Genomic DNA, 18,840 nt, shown 5'->3' on the forward strand with positions numbered 1-18,840 from the left:
TAAGAATGTGTCTATGTAGTATTCAGAAAAGCAAAACTTTAAAGAAAAATACTTGAATGTATGAAAAATATATGTAAAGTATCAAAATACTTGTTACGACACATTCTGTTATATTACTGTTTATTTCATGATTGCATTGTCATGATGCAGTAATGTGCAATCAGCATTTTTATGTTGTCGCCAATCAAGTTGCAGCTAATTGTTACTAATTTGGATCATTGGGATTATAACAGTGCATCCTAATATTTAAGATGATCACTTGTTTTATAAGTTAAAACTTAATCTGTAAAGTAACAAGTACAGTTAACTGTTGTGGAGTAAAAAGTTTTTTTTTTTTAGGAAAGTCTTAAGTCTCTTTTTTTCTGCCAGGATTCTCACTTTGCACCCTATTAGGTTTTTTTGTGTTTATTTCAGTGTTCAAATGTGATCTGTTATAATCATTCCTGTTGTGAGAAACAGCTTACAACAGCTAAAATAAATGGTTACTGTAAGTGCTGTATATAAATCCCAAAATTCCAGTGTCACCCTGGCTGTAATTAATCAACTGAGAAGCAAAACACACATTTCTCCAAATGCTAGTAATGTGCGTTCCCACAGGCATTGTGAAAAAAAAGGCTGTAATTTCTGCTGTATGACAGAGAGTGAGCATCATTCTTCCTAATAGAGGGGGGGGGGGGGGGGGGGGGGGGGTATCGTGTTCATATTCTAGTCATGTTTGAGTCACCTTGCAGCAGAGGCTCTTCACCAGATATAATTGCTCTCTCTCCCTCCCTCTGCCTACCCTTCAATTCCTTAAAATTATTATTGTGATAATTGCCAGCTTTTAGCCCACGGCCTTAGTGAGATGGTTTCTATTTTCTAATTTTATTATTATTATGATGCATGTGTGTGCAGTATTGTGTGGATTTGGCGCTTACTATATGAAGTGATGCGTATGGTGGACTAACACACACACACACACACACACACACCTACACACACACACACACACACACACACACACACACACACACACACACACACACACACAGAGATACTTGTGTTCAGTAAGGCAGATGGTGGTATGAACTGAGACAAAAATAGAAAGACAAAAGAGGGTAAAAGGGAAAAAAGAAGAAAAGTATATTTTGTTCTTCAGAGCAAAAGCAGAGAACAACCCTTTGGGCTTTAAAGAGCACACACACACACACACACACACACACACACACACACACACACACACACACACACACACACACACACACACACACACACACACACACACGCACACACACAAAAAACATTACCCCATAGCTCAGTAACAATCATGATTGTGGATCATCTCAGTGGCTACCTACAAAAATACAGAAAAAACAGAAAAAAGACAAACTACTAACTAAAATGATTAACTAACTATAAAAACTGTAAAATTTAGTATGACTAACAAGCATAAAATGCAAAAAAGCCCATCTGAGCCCACAGACTTTACATTGGGAACACGTCACAAACTTTAAAATCACTTTCATGATGCAAAGAATAATAATTTACCTTATTTGTAGTTGGAGGTGTCCTGTCAGCAGTATTACCGACATATCTGTCATAATCATGGTCTATGGGAAAAACTGACTGCAGGTGATTTTTTTCACTGCTATACACTGGAGAAAATTGACAGCTACGCTGAATGGTGTTCTCTTAACACATCTATATTATTTTCTCAGATTTTAAGTTCCTTCCAGAGCCGCAGAAGACATTAGATTTACTCAAGTGGTAAGTGCCAGGTCTGAAAACTGAAGCCAATGTGGAAGTGACTTAAACAGCAATTTCTTTAATGACGACCCCAAAAAAAAGTACAAATGTATGGCGATTTTTGAAAGAAATTACCCTACTTCTCATTCGATTCATTGTCTCAGTAAACATTTTCCTAATGAGTCACTAGTTTAAAGTCTTCTACAATACAGCCTGATATTCATTTTGTAAACTATGGTCCCTTTTAATTTAAATTTGACGATAAAGCAGGATAGTCGCTACCACAGCAACATCATTGACGTAACCCCAGATTCACAGAGTAGCCATAACTGTCGCCATTTCAGTGTATTTTCAGTTCATGAAAGTTCATTGTAATTTTGGTCACCTAAAAAGTCTACTTTTAGGGAATCAGATGTTTTTCTGTTCAGTACATTTTCTTTTAATGCTTCTAAGCCTATTTTTCATTTTTGAAAATTAGTATTAGCATTAGCATGATCAAGCAGGTTAATGCCACTTTCTCATCCAAATATGGTCATTTCTAATCACTTCTGGTGCATAAAATTCAAGATGGTGATGGTCAAAATGCCGAACTCAAGGCTTTCAAAACAGGAGTCCACAAACCAATAGCTGACGTCACTGGTGGCCACATCCATATCGTTTTTTAAAGTGATGGAATTACTCCTCATAAACAGCAAACAGAGCTGCATGTTTAAAATTGGTTTAATACCCCTTTAATGGAGCTTGGACTTCCTCATTTGTAGATTATTTTTCCTGTTATTAAACATAACGGGTTTAATGATCCCAGCACATAACGTTTGGAGTCAGTTTGTTGATGTGATAGATATATTGGAGGGGAATGATGATACACAATCGTGGGAAATAGGTGTAAAGGAGAACTTGTCTGCTGTTCATACTGTCAAGAAAACAAGAAAATGGTATGTTGTTCAAGCTTGAATGGACTGCCACAGGCTTTAAATATTCCAAGAATTTTTTTTTCTAAATTACTTGATAGAAAAGACCGTTTTTGCTCTCGAGAAAAAGTATCATCCTCCCGTCACATGCCCCATAAATATTCAGTACAAGCATCATGGATGATATCCATTTATGATGAGACACAGTAGGTATGATGGTATAACAACTGGCATGAGACGATCTAATTAGAGTTGTAATAGCAGCTCCCTACACCCATTAGTCTCATAATAATTAAAGTTAATTAATATACTGGTGTACATTTCCAGATTAGGGGAACCAATTCAGTATCTACTGTAATAAACAGTTTTTGGCCTCAGGCTCAATTAGCTCACTAAATTAAACAAAAGTTATTAAGACATCTGTTTTTGACGTTCAAATGCAGATATATTCCATGTGGAGAGTGTTCCTGTGACATAAAATCTCTTGTCATTTTTCTGCCAAGTCTTCCGTGTGACGTTAATTCAGCAGAGGAGGTGTGACTCAGGGACGGCTGAAGATGAAACTCCAAGAGGACAAGAGTATAAAATGAGTCAATCATGTTGGACAGGTGATTACAAATGTGCCCTTCACCCACCCATCCATCCACCCACCCTCAGCCCTGTCTCTGGTTGGTAAGCTGTCAATGTGCAAGTACTTATGAATCACACTGAATTTGTGCTGAATCACAGCACTATATCATACTGTACAGGTCAACTCATGACTAAATCACAGAATCAGCTATGCAGTGTTACTATGTAATTCAACAGATTCTCACATTAGGAGGGAACCTGTGAAATAAAAGAGCTTGCAAGGTTTCACATCCTGATGACCTCATTTCACAGTTCTCAAGCTGACTTCATTTATTCAAAGGTAATGTTGATGTTGGAAAGCTCTGGTTTAAATACCAAAAAAACAGCAGAGCATCATTTTAGTCTCTCTCTCTGTTGCCATTGAGACAGGTGTGAGACTTCCTTCATTGCTTTAAACCTCTTAAATGTCAGCAGAGGGAAGAGGAAAGCCATTATTGTTAATCAAATGGCTCATTATCCTGAAGTGAGGGAAACTCTGTATCATTTCTGCAGTAATTTGTTTGTTGTCTGTTGCACTGTTTACATATTTTAGATGTGAAACAGGTCTCTGATGCACAAAAGCTACTCGTTGTCCACCCATCTGCCTCCTGCTGGTCGTTAGGAGTCATGACATGCTTACAGATATACACTGCACCAGAATCATTAATCATTACTCACCTCCTCTCAGAGATGATGCTTTGTGGGGCGCTTCATACCCATGACACTGTCCTGGTTTTAGACTTCCTGTGAAACCAATTACCCACAGGGAAAATACAGCTGACAAACCCTTCACATCTGGTTGTTGTCAGAGGGGACTGCATTAAAGACCCTGATTTTACCCACAGGTGCTTTTAGCTTTTTTCTGGCTGATGCAATATGGACTGCGTCAGTAAGAATAAGATGTAATACCACAACAGTGACAATCACACACATCCTGTCCTTAGATGAAGTCTAATTAGGTAAAATGAAATCACCTGTGTATGCAGGGGCTTTGTACATCCAGACTTCAGCTGTGTATGAAGTTGGGCAGAGTTACTATGTGTGAACAAAGTCCATGTACAATAAAAAATAATAGTTTAAGATCTAATAGAAGTCCAAAAGTAGTCTGTACACACCCACACTGTATTTAGGAGGTCTACTCAGGCATCATAGCTTCGCATAGCTAACAGTTAACGAAAGACCAATGCACCAAAGGTTCAACTCCTGCTGGCATTTTCATATAGTTTCTACATTGCAAATGCCATAAAAATAAAAATAAAACAGCAAGGTGTTCATTTGTCACTTAACACATATTTTTAGGTGTCAAACTCAGTCATTCCTACTGAAGATGAATTCTTTAGAAGTACACCACAAATATACTTTAAGCTTTAAAAAAGGGATGAATAGTTCCCTGTAACAGCCGGACACTGTTGTTTTTAGCAAATGTTAGTCAAACAGGAGTAAGTAGTACATTTGTTGGGGGAGTATTTTCAGCCACAGATTTGGTGCCATGGTGGGTATTTAGAGCAGCAGGAAGGTGTGTGTGGGATTGACTCAAATAAACTACAGTACTCATGTTCATTGTAAAACGGCAACATCTGCAACGCTGTGGCTACTTTGGTGTTTTTCATGGTTTTTTAACGACAATGAAGGTGTGTGGCATAGTGGAGTTAACAGGACTTTACAACAGGTGATACTTGTTAGTAGGATCGATTAATTGCTTTTTTGGCGATTTTTGTTTTCAAATAAGAAAAATGTCGAACATTATTAGAAGCAGTGGGTTTTAAATTCTTGACAAACGTGATGACATGTATTATGTAAACTACTATTACTCACACTGCTGGCATTTGAATACTGTGCATTTAAACCAAGGCTCATAAAACAGTTCTTCTTCAAATAATGAATTTAAATAATGAAATGAAAGTACCTTTCCCCCACAAAATGGAAATGACATTTCAGACACAATCTTTTCCAAAACAATCTGTTTGGCATTTAGGTATCACATTTAGAAAAACACAACATAAGGCAGTGCTGTTGGTCTATATGTTCAATAACATCTCTTCCTGAGTTTTATAATATTGAGTTGAATATTGTTTGCAATGTATGGCAACCTTAAAATAATGTCTTTCTTGACATAAACAGACATACCACACACACACATACACAATCAGGACTTGTACATGTACACTTGCACCGAAATCAGGAGACTGAGAAGAATATTGGTTTTGAATTTCATATCCTGGTTTATTGTTCAAACATGGCAGAACAAGATATACAATACGGTACAAACAATGCACCCACGCATTCTGACATACACACGGATAAAATGAAAAACAAACAAAAAAGACAGATGTTCACACACGCACACAGCTCCTAATCGTCATGATTGATGAGAGAGAAGAATTTCTCTGGGGAACCGCTGATCAAATATCCCACAGACACACCGTGTGAATTCATACACACACATACACTCACAGACAGATGAACAGACTAACCATACAAGCCAACAGGACAATGTGTGTATTAAAGGGGATTTTAAGGAGATTAAGGATCTGGTGACAGTAAAAGATCAAAACGAAAATGTTCAAAGTCCACCTCTAAGACAGAATTCACCTTTGTTATTGACATTTCAATGAGCCCGCTGTGGCAGGACTTAAGTGGGTTTCACAGGGATGAGAGCACATTTTCCAGCTCACATCTGTTCGTACTAGAGGGAAACAAGCCTCATGTGGCTGAAAATCAGAGTTTCTCTGTGTTCATGTACACAGAAAATTGATTTAACTTATACCAGAAATAACAAATTCTGCTTTATGGTGGATGTTTTTTTTTGTTTTTAACATTTAACTCAAGAATCCAACTCTGTAGCCACAGGTTAACATTTAAGAGACTTTGGCAAATCTCACAGCACAATAAGCCATCATCACCCAATCACCAATGTTGGCTAAAATGGTCACCTTTGCATTGTCACCATGAGCACTTACAAGAAAACAAAAATCACATCAAACTACTTTAGTGACTGAAGGCCACTTTTTACAAAGGTGATTGGATTTTAACAGCTTGTATATATTTACCTGCTCTCTGAAAATTGAAACCAAAAGACAGAAATTCATAAAAGAAAAACAGAAATTAATAAATGTTGTGCTTTTTTTTTCCACCTTCAAATGCAGAATGAGTGTTCTTACTCTCATTTAAAACTAAAATATATATTTTTTTGTTCACAAAAAATTACTTTATCGAACAGGGAAGCCGTTCTGCTGCAACCGCAAAGCAAATAAATAGTTTAAAACAAAGGATAAAATAACATTTAATTTCAGCGTAAATCAATCACCTTCATCAGCTGTATCATCATGTTGCTGTCAGTTGAAACCCTCATCTTCAGGATGTCACGTTTTTTAACAAACCCAGACAATCTCCCTTAATTTCACAATGATGCCCACGTGTTTTGTGAATGGCTAGAATAGATGTATGAGCTATGAGGTCACACCCAGCGCACAAAAGGCCAATTTCATTTTCAAGTTTAGAAAAAAAAAGAAAGATGGAAGACACTGAAATTAAGAGCTGGAGGGTTTTCAGCCGACAGCAGCGATTGTCTGAGTTGACCTCCCGACATCAGCATTACCATCTGAATGACGGCGTCCATAGTCGGCTTGGCTTTAACTGATCTTACATCTACAGTACTACTAGTCAGCATAAATACTCCCAACAAACACTTAGCCTCCAACAGTCTGTGTTGCAGACTTTAAGTCGACTGTACAGAAACCACAGAATGGATTTAAAAGAGAAAATAAATCATCTGTGCGGTCTGCTGCCGCTTTAAACTCATTTCACAGAGGAAAACTGAGAATATATTATGCGTAAAACTAAATAATTATAAAAGTACATTTATGCATGATCAGACAGGAAGCTTAGTGATGAATGTAATGCCTGTGTCTAACAGCAGAATAGCCTGTCACATTTAAAATCTGACAGTTTTAAATGACACATTAATGGAGCTTTTGGCATTATTGGAATAAAACTGCGTTCTTGACAACTCATAGTGTATTGTAGCAGTGTTACATTTTTAGTATCCCCAAATTAGTGTCTGACACTTTTTGTAAACAGACTAATTAGTGTCATTACTGGAGATAAATACATGTGACAAAGGGATATCAAGCTTATGCACGGTCTGTATGTGCAGGGGTGTTTGTCGACCCAAACAAAAAACTGGTGTCACTTTCGTTTGTGTTTCAAACAGTAAATTCAGAGCTTATCATTGAATTTATCTTAATTTGATGATTGTCTTAATGCTGCCCCTGTAGGACACACTTGGCTAACACAACAGTAATATACGATACTTAAAGCGTGGCTGGGGCCAGATCACTTTCTATAAATGTAGAAAACAGGCAGAACTGCAGTTTGGCATGCAGACAGATATCTTAAAAAGTTAAATAAAATGCTGGAAGTTTCCTGAAGTGGATGAACTGAAAGTGCTTTGAACCCAAACTCGCTGCAAAATACAAACAGTATGACAAAAATTTACACAGACCAAGTCCAACAAGCTGAAGTTCATACTGAAGTCTGAAGAATCCAACCAGTCAAGACTCTTTTGTCTATGAAGACAAACACTGGTTTGCCCAAATAAAACAGATGCTCAAAGAGAAGTAAGAATTTTCTTCACCTTAAACAACCAAGTTTAGAAAAAAAGGAACATTTTCTTTCTTTTTTTTCACAAGGACAAACCAAACAGTAAATCAAATTATCTACCAAACATTACATATTAGTTAGTCTAAAAGGGCAGTTTGTAAATGACAGGTCACAGTGAACCTTACATGTGCACATGTGTCTCTAGAGGAGTGCTTCACATATGTTTTCTGGGTCTGACGTGCAAACATAGACCCACAGCTGAGGGACGCGTCCTCGGATCCTCGGACATCAGACTTACTGAGTTAACTAGTAGGCTTAGCTAGCTGGCCTGTTTGGGATGGTCACCTAGCGTTGATCTCGAGCTACATTATGTATTTAACTAGCACTGTTTCAAGCTAGGTTCGGGGCAGATAGCTAGCATGACTGGCTAGCCGTTGGCATTGGCTAGCTTGGTTAGCTAGTCAGCATACTGGGCTGACTGGTTGGCTGGTTCAGGCTTTGAGCCGAGGGCTTACTGACTTTTCTAGCCAGGCCTGGCTGATGTTTTCTGGGCGGCTGGTTTTTCAGTCTCTGTGCCTCAGACCAATGATGTCACTTCCTGTTGTCTGTGGTGGAGTTAGCTGTAGTGTCCGTCTTTGTTGCAGTTTCCTCAGTGTTTCCAGGTGGCTGCACGTTCGGCCCGCCCCCATTTTGAAGTGTTTCCTGTTTGTATTGTTGCAAGGCGCGATTGACAGCGTCGTCGACCAATCGCCTGCTGACCCTCAGGAGCTCCGCCTCATCAGGCGCAGACCGATGACGCCCACCTGAGTAGAAGAAGCACAACAAATATTACATTATCATATTAAACAAATTGTTACATCTCAACATCATCACTCATTGACATAATGCACAGAAAAATCTGGGAGAATTTCTAATTTCTTATCACACTGAGCAAAGGCTTTTTTTTCTTTATTAAAGAACGCGACAGCCTTCTTGAATGCCCCTCATCTGTTTATGAAACAAAACAACCAGAGACCCAACAGATCAGTTCTAGCTGATTACTAGCTCAGATTTTCTCAATAACTCAGTTTATCTTCAAATTTGCCTTAATTCCAGTTGAGGGCAAAGGAACACTGACATAATATAAAATGGTTTCGTAAACAGTTGCTTATTTATACCTCCAGCAAACACAAAGAAACATCAGCATTCATTTGTGTTTCTGAGGCAGGCCCAATATGCGATCTCCATTTAGCTCCGTTTTTGGTCACCACCAACTCTCGAGGGAAATATCTGAGTCTTTTGCTGCTATATGCTCCACTATGTTCACCAGCTACTGACTAACTTCGTGTGCAGTTTGGTGTTGGGCAGTGTACATTTGTTTTATTTGAGCTTTTCTGCTAAAAAAAAACAGCTTCCTGCTGTGGCTTGAAACAAAAGCGATGAGATTGAATGAAACAGTCAAGTTATGCCAAAAATAATGAGCTACAATGCTAACCTGAGGGAAACTGCAGGATTGTTGACAATTCTGAGCTTTTCATTACAAGTGACCTCTTTCACATTACACATAACCATTTGACCCCTTGTCCATACATAAATTAATTAGCTGCTTTAGCAGCGTTAAAGCCAATTTAGTAATATGAGCCTGGAATAGCACTCTGTGAAATGCTCCACAGTTAATATTAATATTATTAATATTAATATTTTATCTAATCATGAAGCATTTAAGTAAATTTATTTGGGGTTTATAGTGACATCATCTTTAGTGACAAAGTCTTTAAGTATGAGCTGGAAATGTGTTATTTTAGAAACTTTAAATCAAAGTACAGCTTTGTTGTGTTACAGTGCACTGATGCCCTTTACACTTCCTTTCAAAAGCTGAGACATTACCATTTTGAGTCTATCTTCAAAGAAACAGTAATCCATTTCCAACAATATACATCCTCTTTGAAGTTAAAACCTATTATTCAACTGATGATGTCCTACTGTGTTCATGCACAAGCTGGGTGGAGTGCTCTGCTGTATGTGGCAGGAATGACATTCAAATTCTTAACTAGAGTGACCTTTAAAGACATAAACTCCAATATGGAGCCGACTGCAGCTCTAAGCCTCTTCCTGTGGTGTTTGGGTGTCTTTTCATATGATATCAGGGCTGATTTCATTCTTATATTGGTAAACTGAAAATGAAAATCTGACAGTGATAAATGACTATTGACTCACTGATCACAGACTCTACCAACAATAGATTGGACGTGATGGCAACAGACAAGATGTGACAGTTGCAGAGCTGATAATAAAAGATGGGGGTAGACAACATCTCTCAGCTACTATACAGTATATATGAATTTTGAATTTAATTTACCTCTTGGAGTGACTGAAAAACAAAAATGCTCTTTACCACATGACTTTTTCTACAAATAACGTGGCAGTGAAATACACGGGGAGTCAAACAGACATAAAGCCAGTTAGAAAAAAATAAATAAGTAGGGCAGAAAGTCAATAATTCATGTAGAAAGAGAGTTAGGCGGGCAGGCAGTAAGATAGACAGCCCGCGCTGAGCCATGCACAGTGAGAGTGATAGAGAATCACTCAACCATCCAGTCTGTCTGACACACACAAGATTACTGCAGTGGTTCAGAAAACACACCGTATCCACCTCAACATTTGATTACCGAGGTCAAGCACAAAATCCCAGAGCGAATCTTTTATACCACAAGCATCCCGCTGGGCCCATAGGTTTGTTTATATTAAAAGCAGCGTGGTGCTCCATTATTCATCATACAAAGAGAGTGAGGCAGCGAGCGAGGATGATGAAGGTTTGTTGTGGTCAGAATCAAATCCTTAGCAGGAGGAGTAATGGGTAATTTATTCTATTCAGTATCCCTCAGGGGTTTTCATAACAACCGTGTGTCTTTTTATGTTTTATTTAGTGGTTTTGTTTATCAGTTTCTTTTTTATGTTTTTGTTCTTTTACATATTAACTTTTCACCTTACACTTTCCTGCATTAAATGAAGAAACATGACTAGAATTATCTTTGTTTAGTTGTGTATATTACATTATCCCAGTTGTTTTGAACAATTTAAGAAATCCATTTTTGTAAACAACTTCATTTGGTCGCCTGTTAATGGCACCATATCCCCTTTACCTTCTACCAAGAAGTATATGTGCACAAGACTTAAACTTTTTAGATGCTGACCGTTGTTAAGTATATCTTTTAACCAAATTAAGGATTTTTGTCATTGGTTGTTTGGATCTTATCAGAGAAACAAGCTGAACAAACGTTCGGGCAGCTCGGCTCGCAGCACCTCTGGACATCCTCTAACCGCCAGACAACATTGGAGAAACACTGATTGAATGAACGTGAAACTGCACACACTATACACAAATCATTTCAATTACATGTGATTTGGGGCGACTAGCTAACCCCAACCTTCATATTAACCTGCCTTTGCCCGTTAGCTGATGAGTTGTAGCTAATCACTTCACCTTCCTCCTCCTCCTCCTCCTCTGGGTCTATGCAAATTTAGGGAGGTGTGGGTGGAGGCAGGAAAAAAACTGCTAAAGTCCCCGTCCATTTAAAGATGTGTGTGAGACAAATGTCATCAGTACTGCTACAGTCCATGACAACTTGACACTCCTTTCATCCTCTAGGTGGTCTGGTGGTTTGAGACGTGCATTCATTACCGCAGCATTTCACCATTACTGCCAGTTTGTTCAGCTGACACCAGCCTGCCCACTGCATGCCAAACAAAAACCAGGAGTGGTCACACCAGGCGGGACATTTGCACTCTTCATTTATCCAGTCACGGTCACCACGTGCCCACATCAGCATCGCTTTCTTATCTGTTGCTAAATTGATTTAAACCCACCGTGTTGCACTGTTGTAGTACATGTTACCCACAGTTTATTGAATTGTGTTTTCTAAGAAGCGCTGCTGCTGTTGCACTGAGATGCTATGTGATTACCTGTGGCTTGCTTGTCAGTCTGAGTGACTCACACCTTTGAACGCAGTTTGATAAGATATTTTTACCCTTGGGTCTGCTGCTGACTGAATATACTCTATTTCTCGGTAAACTGTGGACACTAGTATGTGGAATTCATGCAATGTTGGTGATTTCAGGGTAACTGAAACTGGCATTAATGATCAGATCATATTAACAGCTCATTTAATAGTTTCTGTACCAGTCCTAACCTCCACAATTACACAAATGAACCCAAACATATTGAAAAGATCTGAGGCACCCAAGAGGGAAACACCTTTAAAAAAAACTTTAATACTTCATGGCTAATTCAAAGCCTTCATCAGGGCAAGTACAACTTGTTGCCTTTAGGCGATGTTGGAATCACTACTACCTGTCCATACTGATAGTGTGATTACTCAACATCCACAGGCAGCAGCCTAAAGGGGACCATGTTGTACTTGCACTGATGAAGGCTTTAATGGCTGAAATGAGTAGGCAGATTTTTAACAATGACTAAGTAGCCATGAAATTAAATACTTTTATTGCATGATCCTCTTTAGCATCTCAGATCTTTTCAATAACTCTAAACTAGTAGGATGCCCAAACTGAAGAGCACCAGAGGGATACCTTTCTATACCCAAGCAGCACTCCATGCAGAACGTTTTTGACCCTCACTTGAAGTCTGAAACATTGTGGTCATGTTGGTGGTCATGAGTGTGAACTGTCCCTCACACAAAACTATATTTTTTTGTCTTGGGAACACAATTTTATATTCCTTTATCTGCTTCTTTGATAATTTGAATGCCCACTACAGGAAAATTGTAAAACAAACATCAAATAATCAAATAGTCTTCTTGTGCCATCTCTGGAAATGTGTATCCTACAAAATTTGGCTAAAATGCAAGATCAAGTAAAACCAGGACCATAATCACTGATATTTTTTTCTACAATTAAGAGTGTCTAATATAGAAACGAGCAGTGTGTGTGCTGCTGGCACCATTTTTGGGGTTAATGTAAGATTAACAGGCTAATTCTGAACACATTTTTCATTGCCGCTGGGTGATTTGCCAAACATTAGGCATAATCTTTTACTATCCTCTGTTAACTACTTAATCATGTGCAAGTTCCTACACAGGATTGTCTTAGTGGAGAATAACTATCTTTATTGTGTGTATTCACTGACCTAACGAGATCATAGCTGCATGCAGGCACACGACAGCAGCCGAAGAGAAAGGAGTACAGTGTCATGTGCCTACGATGTGATCTAATGTGACTGAATACATTTTTTTGTATCAATCCTTCATATTAGAAGCAAAAGTTGGTTTAGGAAGTATTGATTTAGGTACTGTAAAGAAATCTGCCACTTTACATGGTTTTATACTCAGCAGTATGTATGCTGAACCCAATACGAGTCTAGCAGTCACTGGACTCTGGATATATATATATATATATATATATATATATATATATTTGTGCCACACAAGAAGGCAGAAAACAGGCTCAGCTACTGAAGATCTCCCTTAAATCCTGCTTTGCTCAAGAAAAAATGCAGCGCTGTGGGGATGCTTGCTCATACAAGGCCATCAAGGCCATCTACTCACTCACTTCCTGCCTGGCTGTCCTAAACCAGAAACCTTTCATTGGATCATTTTGGTTAATTAGATTTAAACTGATGGGGGATGAAAATGATCAGAGAGGAGAACTACAGCCTCAGCTGAAAGGAAACACTGGTTAAGACACTGATTGTTGTATCAAATCAGTTGTGATGGAATCAAATCAAAAAAACATGATAATCACTTGTAATTTTAGGAAGAAATATTTCTGTAATTATATTATGCTCTATGTAAGAAACACCTCCGATATGTCTCGAAGAAAAATGTATTCAGATTATGTGATCTTTCAGTAAAATCAAATTAGTAAAAGTGATTCAAAAGTTGCAAAAAGTAATGATGTCATTTATCAGCATGGATTTGATTGTTCTGAGCAATTAGAATGCGATTTTAGCCTGTAATCAGGCATATATTTAATTAACCTTTCCGAGTCTGATTGTTGACATGTGATATAATGAGGAAACATACTTGAGTGGCGTTTGGCATGGAGTGGAGTCAAAGCTGCAACACAAGCACAAATAAATGTTAAACACGAACACGAACACACACACACACACACACACACACACAGGATATTTTGATGCCTCGTGGATTTCATACTCTCATGAAGAAGCAAAGTCATATGAGCCTCTTCTGTCTCTTAATACAAAGAAGATACTTTTGGCCAAAGCCAGCAGTGATTTTTATGATTAGGTTTGGACCCCTGGGCTACACGACTAAAATACATGCACGGAAAATTATGAGGAAATGTTGTTATGTGGAGCGGCTGACTGTCATACTGCCAGAAGCTGCAAAAGTAAAAATAGGGTGCAGGTGTGTACTTCTTTGGGGGGGTTATGTGCAAAGCAAGGAACGCCAAACATCAGAGCATAATTTATTACAAAAGCCTGCACATTGTAAAAAATATCTTAAATAAGAAATTAAATGTACTGAAAAAAAAAAAAAAAACACCAAACGAGTGGTAGAAATGCAAACACAGACAATTTTCTGAGTGTGTTTCAGATGAGGCAGCACTTAAAAAAATGAGTTCCTATATGCCTCTAAGGTAGAAAGATTAGTCACAAGAGTTCCTGCTGTCACGGACATTTATACAGCCAATAAGAAGCTTGAAAACTCAAAAATGATGGACTTCTGCTTGCTTGTCAAAGGTCTCTTTTGCAGTGGTATCTTTTAAAGAGGCGTGTGTTGGTGAGAAACAGTGTATATCTACCTATTCAATCTTGACCTGACAAAATGAAAACCTTTATGGTGGCTGTAAAGCTGCCCTCTGTACCCCCCCCCCCCCCCCCCACACACACACACACACACACACAGTCTCTCACAGAAACGCAGATAAGCCTTTCACACAGTGGATAGAAGGATTTCACAACAACAAGGCTGACAGACACAAGAATATCTCTTTCTCAACCTATCTCTGTCTCTCACACACAAGTTCAACAGTATCTCACACACAATTTCTCTCACAGTAAACAGACAAATACTTGAAGCCTGCTGCACATCCTCCTCTATCTTCTACTCTGTCCCTTAATCTTTAAACCCCCTCTATCTTTCTGTCTTTACTTTTCAAACATCTCTCTCTCTTTATCTAAACCTTTTCTTTTTTTCCCCTAGTCTGCCATTTTTTTGCTGGCAGTTGTTGTCATGGTGATGTGATGAGAACCAGACAGGCACTTCAACTTTTAACAACACAGTAGGTTGTACTGACTTCCATCTCTTTTTTTGGCAGGTTTCACTCGCTCTTGTCTTAAGTGGCCTCTTCTCACACATCAATTTGACTTTTTCCTTCTCCCTAAACCTTTTAATCTCTCTCTGTCTCTCTCTCTCTCTCTCTCTCTGAATCTGTCATGTCGTCTGCTTTGTCACTCTTTTAATCTTAACTGTCCCTCATTTGTTTGAGTAATCTGAGGAACTACATTAGCATTCAGAGGCAGGTGAAGTTTTTTGATGCACGGCAAAAGAAATGAGCTGAATTTCGTTCTAAGTATGCACCTCATTTAACTCTGTCTCTGTCGCTTAATTCATATCCAGTCAGACTAACCCTCTAAGCCAATATAGCACAAGCAAAGCCAAGTAGTTAATTCTGGTTAAACCTATAGTGGAAATGAGCTTAGTCCAGGATATGCTGTTTTGTGTCTAACAGTTATAGCATGCCAAGGTTTCTTTCTCTGCTCTGTTTGTGCCTCTGTCTTCATCAAAACATTTCAACTAAAGCCGCTACTAGCCATTATTTTCCTTACTGACTAATCTAAATTATGTTCTCATTATATCAATTGGCTTCGGTCTGTAAAACATCAGAAACTATAAAAGAAAACTCACAAATTTCCAGACCTAAAAGTGATGTCTTACAATGCCGTGATTTATCTGAACAACAAACCAAGGACCAATTTACTGTGATATAAAACACAGAAACATCAAAGTAAATCCTAATAGCTAAAAAAATAAATCACATTTCTATCAGTCTCACATGTATTTTCTGTTAATTAAAGGTTAGCATGCTAATATGCAAAACTACGACTATCATCAGCTAATCATCACCATGTTAGCATTGTCACTGTGCATATGTGATGTTTGCATTTCATTCAAGGCACCAGAGCTGCTATTGTGGCACTTCTGGTCTTTTTACTTTCTCCTTTCACTTTGTTCTTATTTAACACCTTTTCTTCCTCTGTCTCGTATCTGTCCTGGTTTTATAGTCACTCAGACGGGTTGAAAGGTTGTTGGTGCACAGATGCTGTGTTTAACACTATGACTGAACACTGTCAGCGAGCTGCCAGTCTGTACAATGTCAAGTGGCAACTACAGTGTCTCTGCTTTAGCTTGATTTCATTCCCCGCGTCACTGCTCGCCTCCTCTTGGCTCGACTGTCTTCTTCTGACCACTGCTCTGCTCTGATTTATTTTGTGCTGTGTAGTAAACCTTTTAACACTATTACCCCAAACTCCCTCACACACTTATTTATCTTGTTATAAAGGGACTCCTTCCTCCAAAGAACTAATGCAGTCCACTTCCTGGTTGGATCTGAGCTGACATTCTGCTGAAGTCTGCCAAAAATGTTTCAGCCAGCCTCTTTAAATACTTGTACTTTCCATGATGGAGTTGGAAGGAGCTGTCTGACAGTAGCTACTCTGAGTATGCGGCCTGAACACAAGCACTTCACATCCATGTGCAGTATCAAAAAGGTTCCATAATAATCTCTTAAGAATCTAAATCAAATTCACTGGATACAGCTGCCTAACTGATTATGTTTGCCTAGTCTAATAATCTGTTGCAATGACTAATTTGCTTTTGCTCCGAATGAACTGATTTTCCTGGAAGCTCTTTTAGGGCTTTAGGCAGAAAATTAATGCGGCCATCTCTTGTAAGAGGATAGAGCATAAGAAAAAGCAATAGACAGATGATGAAGAGGAGAAGAAGCAGGAGCAGAGGGGGGATTAAGAGGAGGAGGAAGATAACAGTACAGTACGTGATGTGAGGAAGAGAAGGGAGAGCACATTTATTTGCGCAATACAAGGACTTCCGAAATGGAGGTTCGAGGGAGAAAAACGGGAAGGCAAAGCTAAAAAAAAAAGGGTGCGTTTAAGGACAGAGGGAGGCTCGAAAAAGAAGCACTAGACGAGGAAGGTGGGGGGACGCAGGGGCTGTGGGGTAGGTGGGGGCATGAAGCTCTGATGGTGGGGCGGTTTCCTGAGGAAATACCAGAGACTCTCGGACACAAGATACTGACTGCAGTCCAACTCAACACATTTATGTTCATACTGTATTACGATGGCTTATATTCAGGTAACGGACATCCTATGAGCCAACCGCATGAAGATAGGGAAAACCAATGTGCACATTTACATAACTGAACACATTTGGATTTATTAAAGTCGACAAATAAGCTTACTGTACGTGCTGCTTCAAAGCAACCACAAACACACTGTCCATAAACACGCTGAATAAAATCAGAACACCACACACTCAATGGAGTTTAATCCAGTTAATTAAACATTAGACTAGAGGTGGAAAGTCAAATCAATAACTTTGAGCTGTGATCGTTTAAATGGAAGATGACTGACAGACCTGTGCAGCCCACTTTTCTCCTCAAACGGTATTTGAGCAAGGCATCAGACCCTTAACTGTACCAACTGAACTGTGTTTAATGTGTGGGAGTAACACACTATTAAGAGTTAAAGTTCTGCAGCTCTGTAAAGTACTCACTTTGCAACAAAATGTCCTAAAATACAGCCTGCATTTTCTTTTTCTTTTTTTTTTTTTTTAATTCTAGAAAGATGAAAATAATGATATTTTTTTGACAGGGTGTTAGAGCCTACTTTCCAACGGTGCACTGATCAACAATTTCACTGCCAATTAATTCCTCCATAGAGACAGTGGAGGGCATAAAAACCATCAAAGCTCTATTTCACACTTGCGCCTTTTAAGTGATTTGATGAGGATGATGAAGATTTAAAGTGGTGGTGGTGGGGGGGGGGGGGGGGGGGGGGGGGGGGTGGACTGAGGCAGGATGTGAAACTGCAAACACAAGCGATAGTTTGTCTTCATATGATACTGACAGAGAAACATAATCTGATTTGACAATAATGAAATTTGCTGGTAGAAACATTTTGTCCATGATGACAAACATCAAACACCCACCTTGCTGGGAAGATCAACCAGTTGTCCAGGAAAAGAGTGTATAGTAGTGCACTTCATTTATTCCTTAAATGATGAAAGAAGCACACTATATATTTTTTACACTATAGGGCGAACATTATTGCAACTTTTTTCTGTGTATTAAAAAAAATACTCTCAATTCGGGCACAGGACCTCTCTCTTAGCCATCTGAGAGCGGATGCAGACTTTTAAGCCGTGAAGTGGGACAGGTGTGTCGTCTGTGAGCTGTGCTTGACTGTACATCAAACAAAAAGCCCAGCCTTTCTAGTGTGAACAAACAGGCTAAAACCCATACCACGCTTTGATTTGACATATTTTGCTCCTCCAGCCTGGTGTCACAGCATAAAGGATCATAGCCTACAGTGGTCTGTTAGCTAATTTACAACAACTTAACAAGCCGTGACCCGGCTCAATCAGCTCTGCACAGCCCCACTGTGACTAACTGTGACAAAATGTTATTTTCATCTCTTAATCACTTCAGCGACAAAATGCTTCTCCCTCTCGGCTTCTCCCTCGTGTCCCCCTCCTTGTATTTGATATCTATGAGTGACTTTTATCACTTAAAATAGCAGCTTTAGTGTGTGCTGGATACCTTTATAACCAGCACAGGCTTCTTCTAGCTCAAACAGTGTCCAGCCAGGTTTCAGTTATGTTTAAAGAGCGGCATAGACGCTGGCTCTCATCAACACAGACATCGGGACAATCAAACACTGGGGACACAAAGCATACGAGAAGTGAACACCTCTTATTGATTGCAGACAATGAACAGTTTCAATTTGTCTTCGCACAGC

General features: G+C 38.9%; 1 protein-coding gene across 2 annotated transcripts in view; it reads right to left on the bottom strand.

Moving 5' to 3' along the window:
* Positions 1 to 5,449: 5,449 nt before the first annotated feature.
* LOC133997810 (A-kinase anchor protein 7-like) overlaps positions 5,450 to 18,840 on the bottom strand; it is a 43,839-nt gene continuing 30,448 nt past the window's right edge. The window contains exons 10-11 of one of the 2 annotated variants that reach the window (XM_062437521.1): positions 13,865 to 13,897; positions 5,450 to 8,650 (exon numbers count right to left, since the gene is read on the bottom strand). In XM_062437521.1, the coding sequence (XP_062293505.1) occupies positions 8,439 to 8,650; positions 13,865 to 13,897 (245 nt within the window). In that variant the 3' untranslated portion in view covers positions 5,450 to 8,438. The remainder of the gene's footprint in view (positions 8,651 to 13,864; positions 13,898 to 18,840) is intronic. The other variant, XM_062437522.1, reaches the window with a different exon arrangement.

Source organism: Scomber scombrus, chromosome 17 (assembly GCF_963691925.1).
Source record: "Scomber scombrus chromosome 17, fScoSco1.1, whole genome shotgun sequence".
In the NCBI taxonomy this organism is placed as follows: Eukaryota; Metazoa; Chordata; class Actinopteri; order Scombriformes; family Scombridae; genus Scomber; species Scomber scombrus.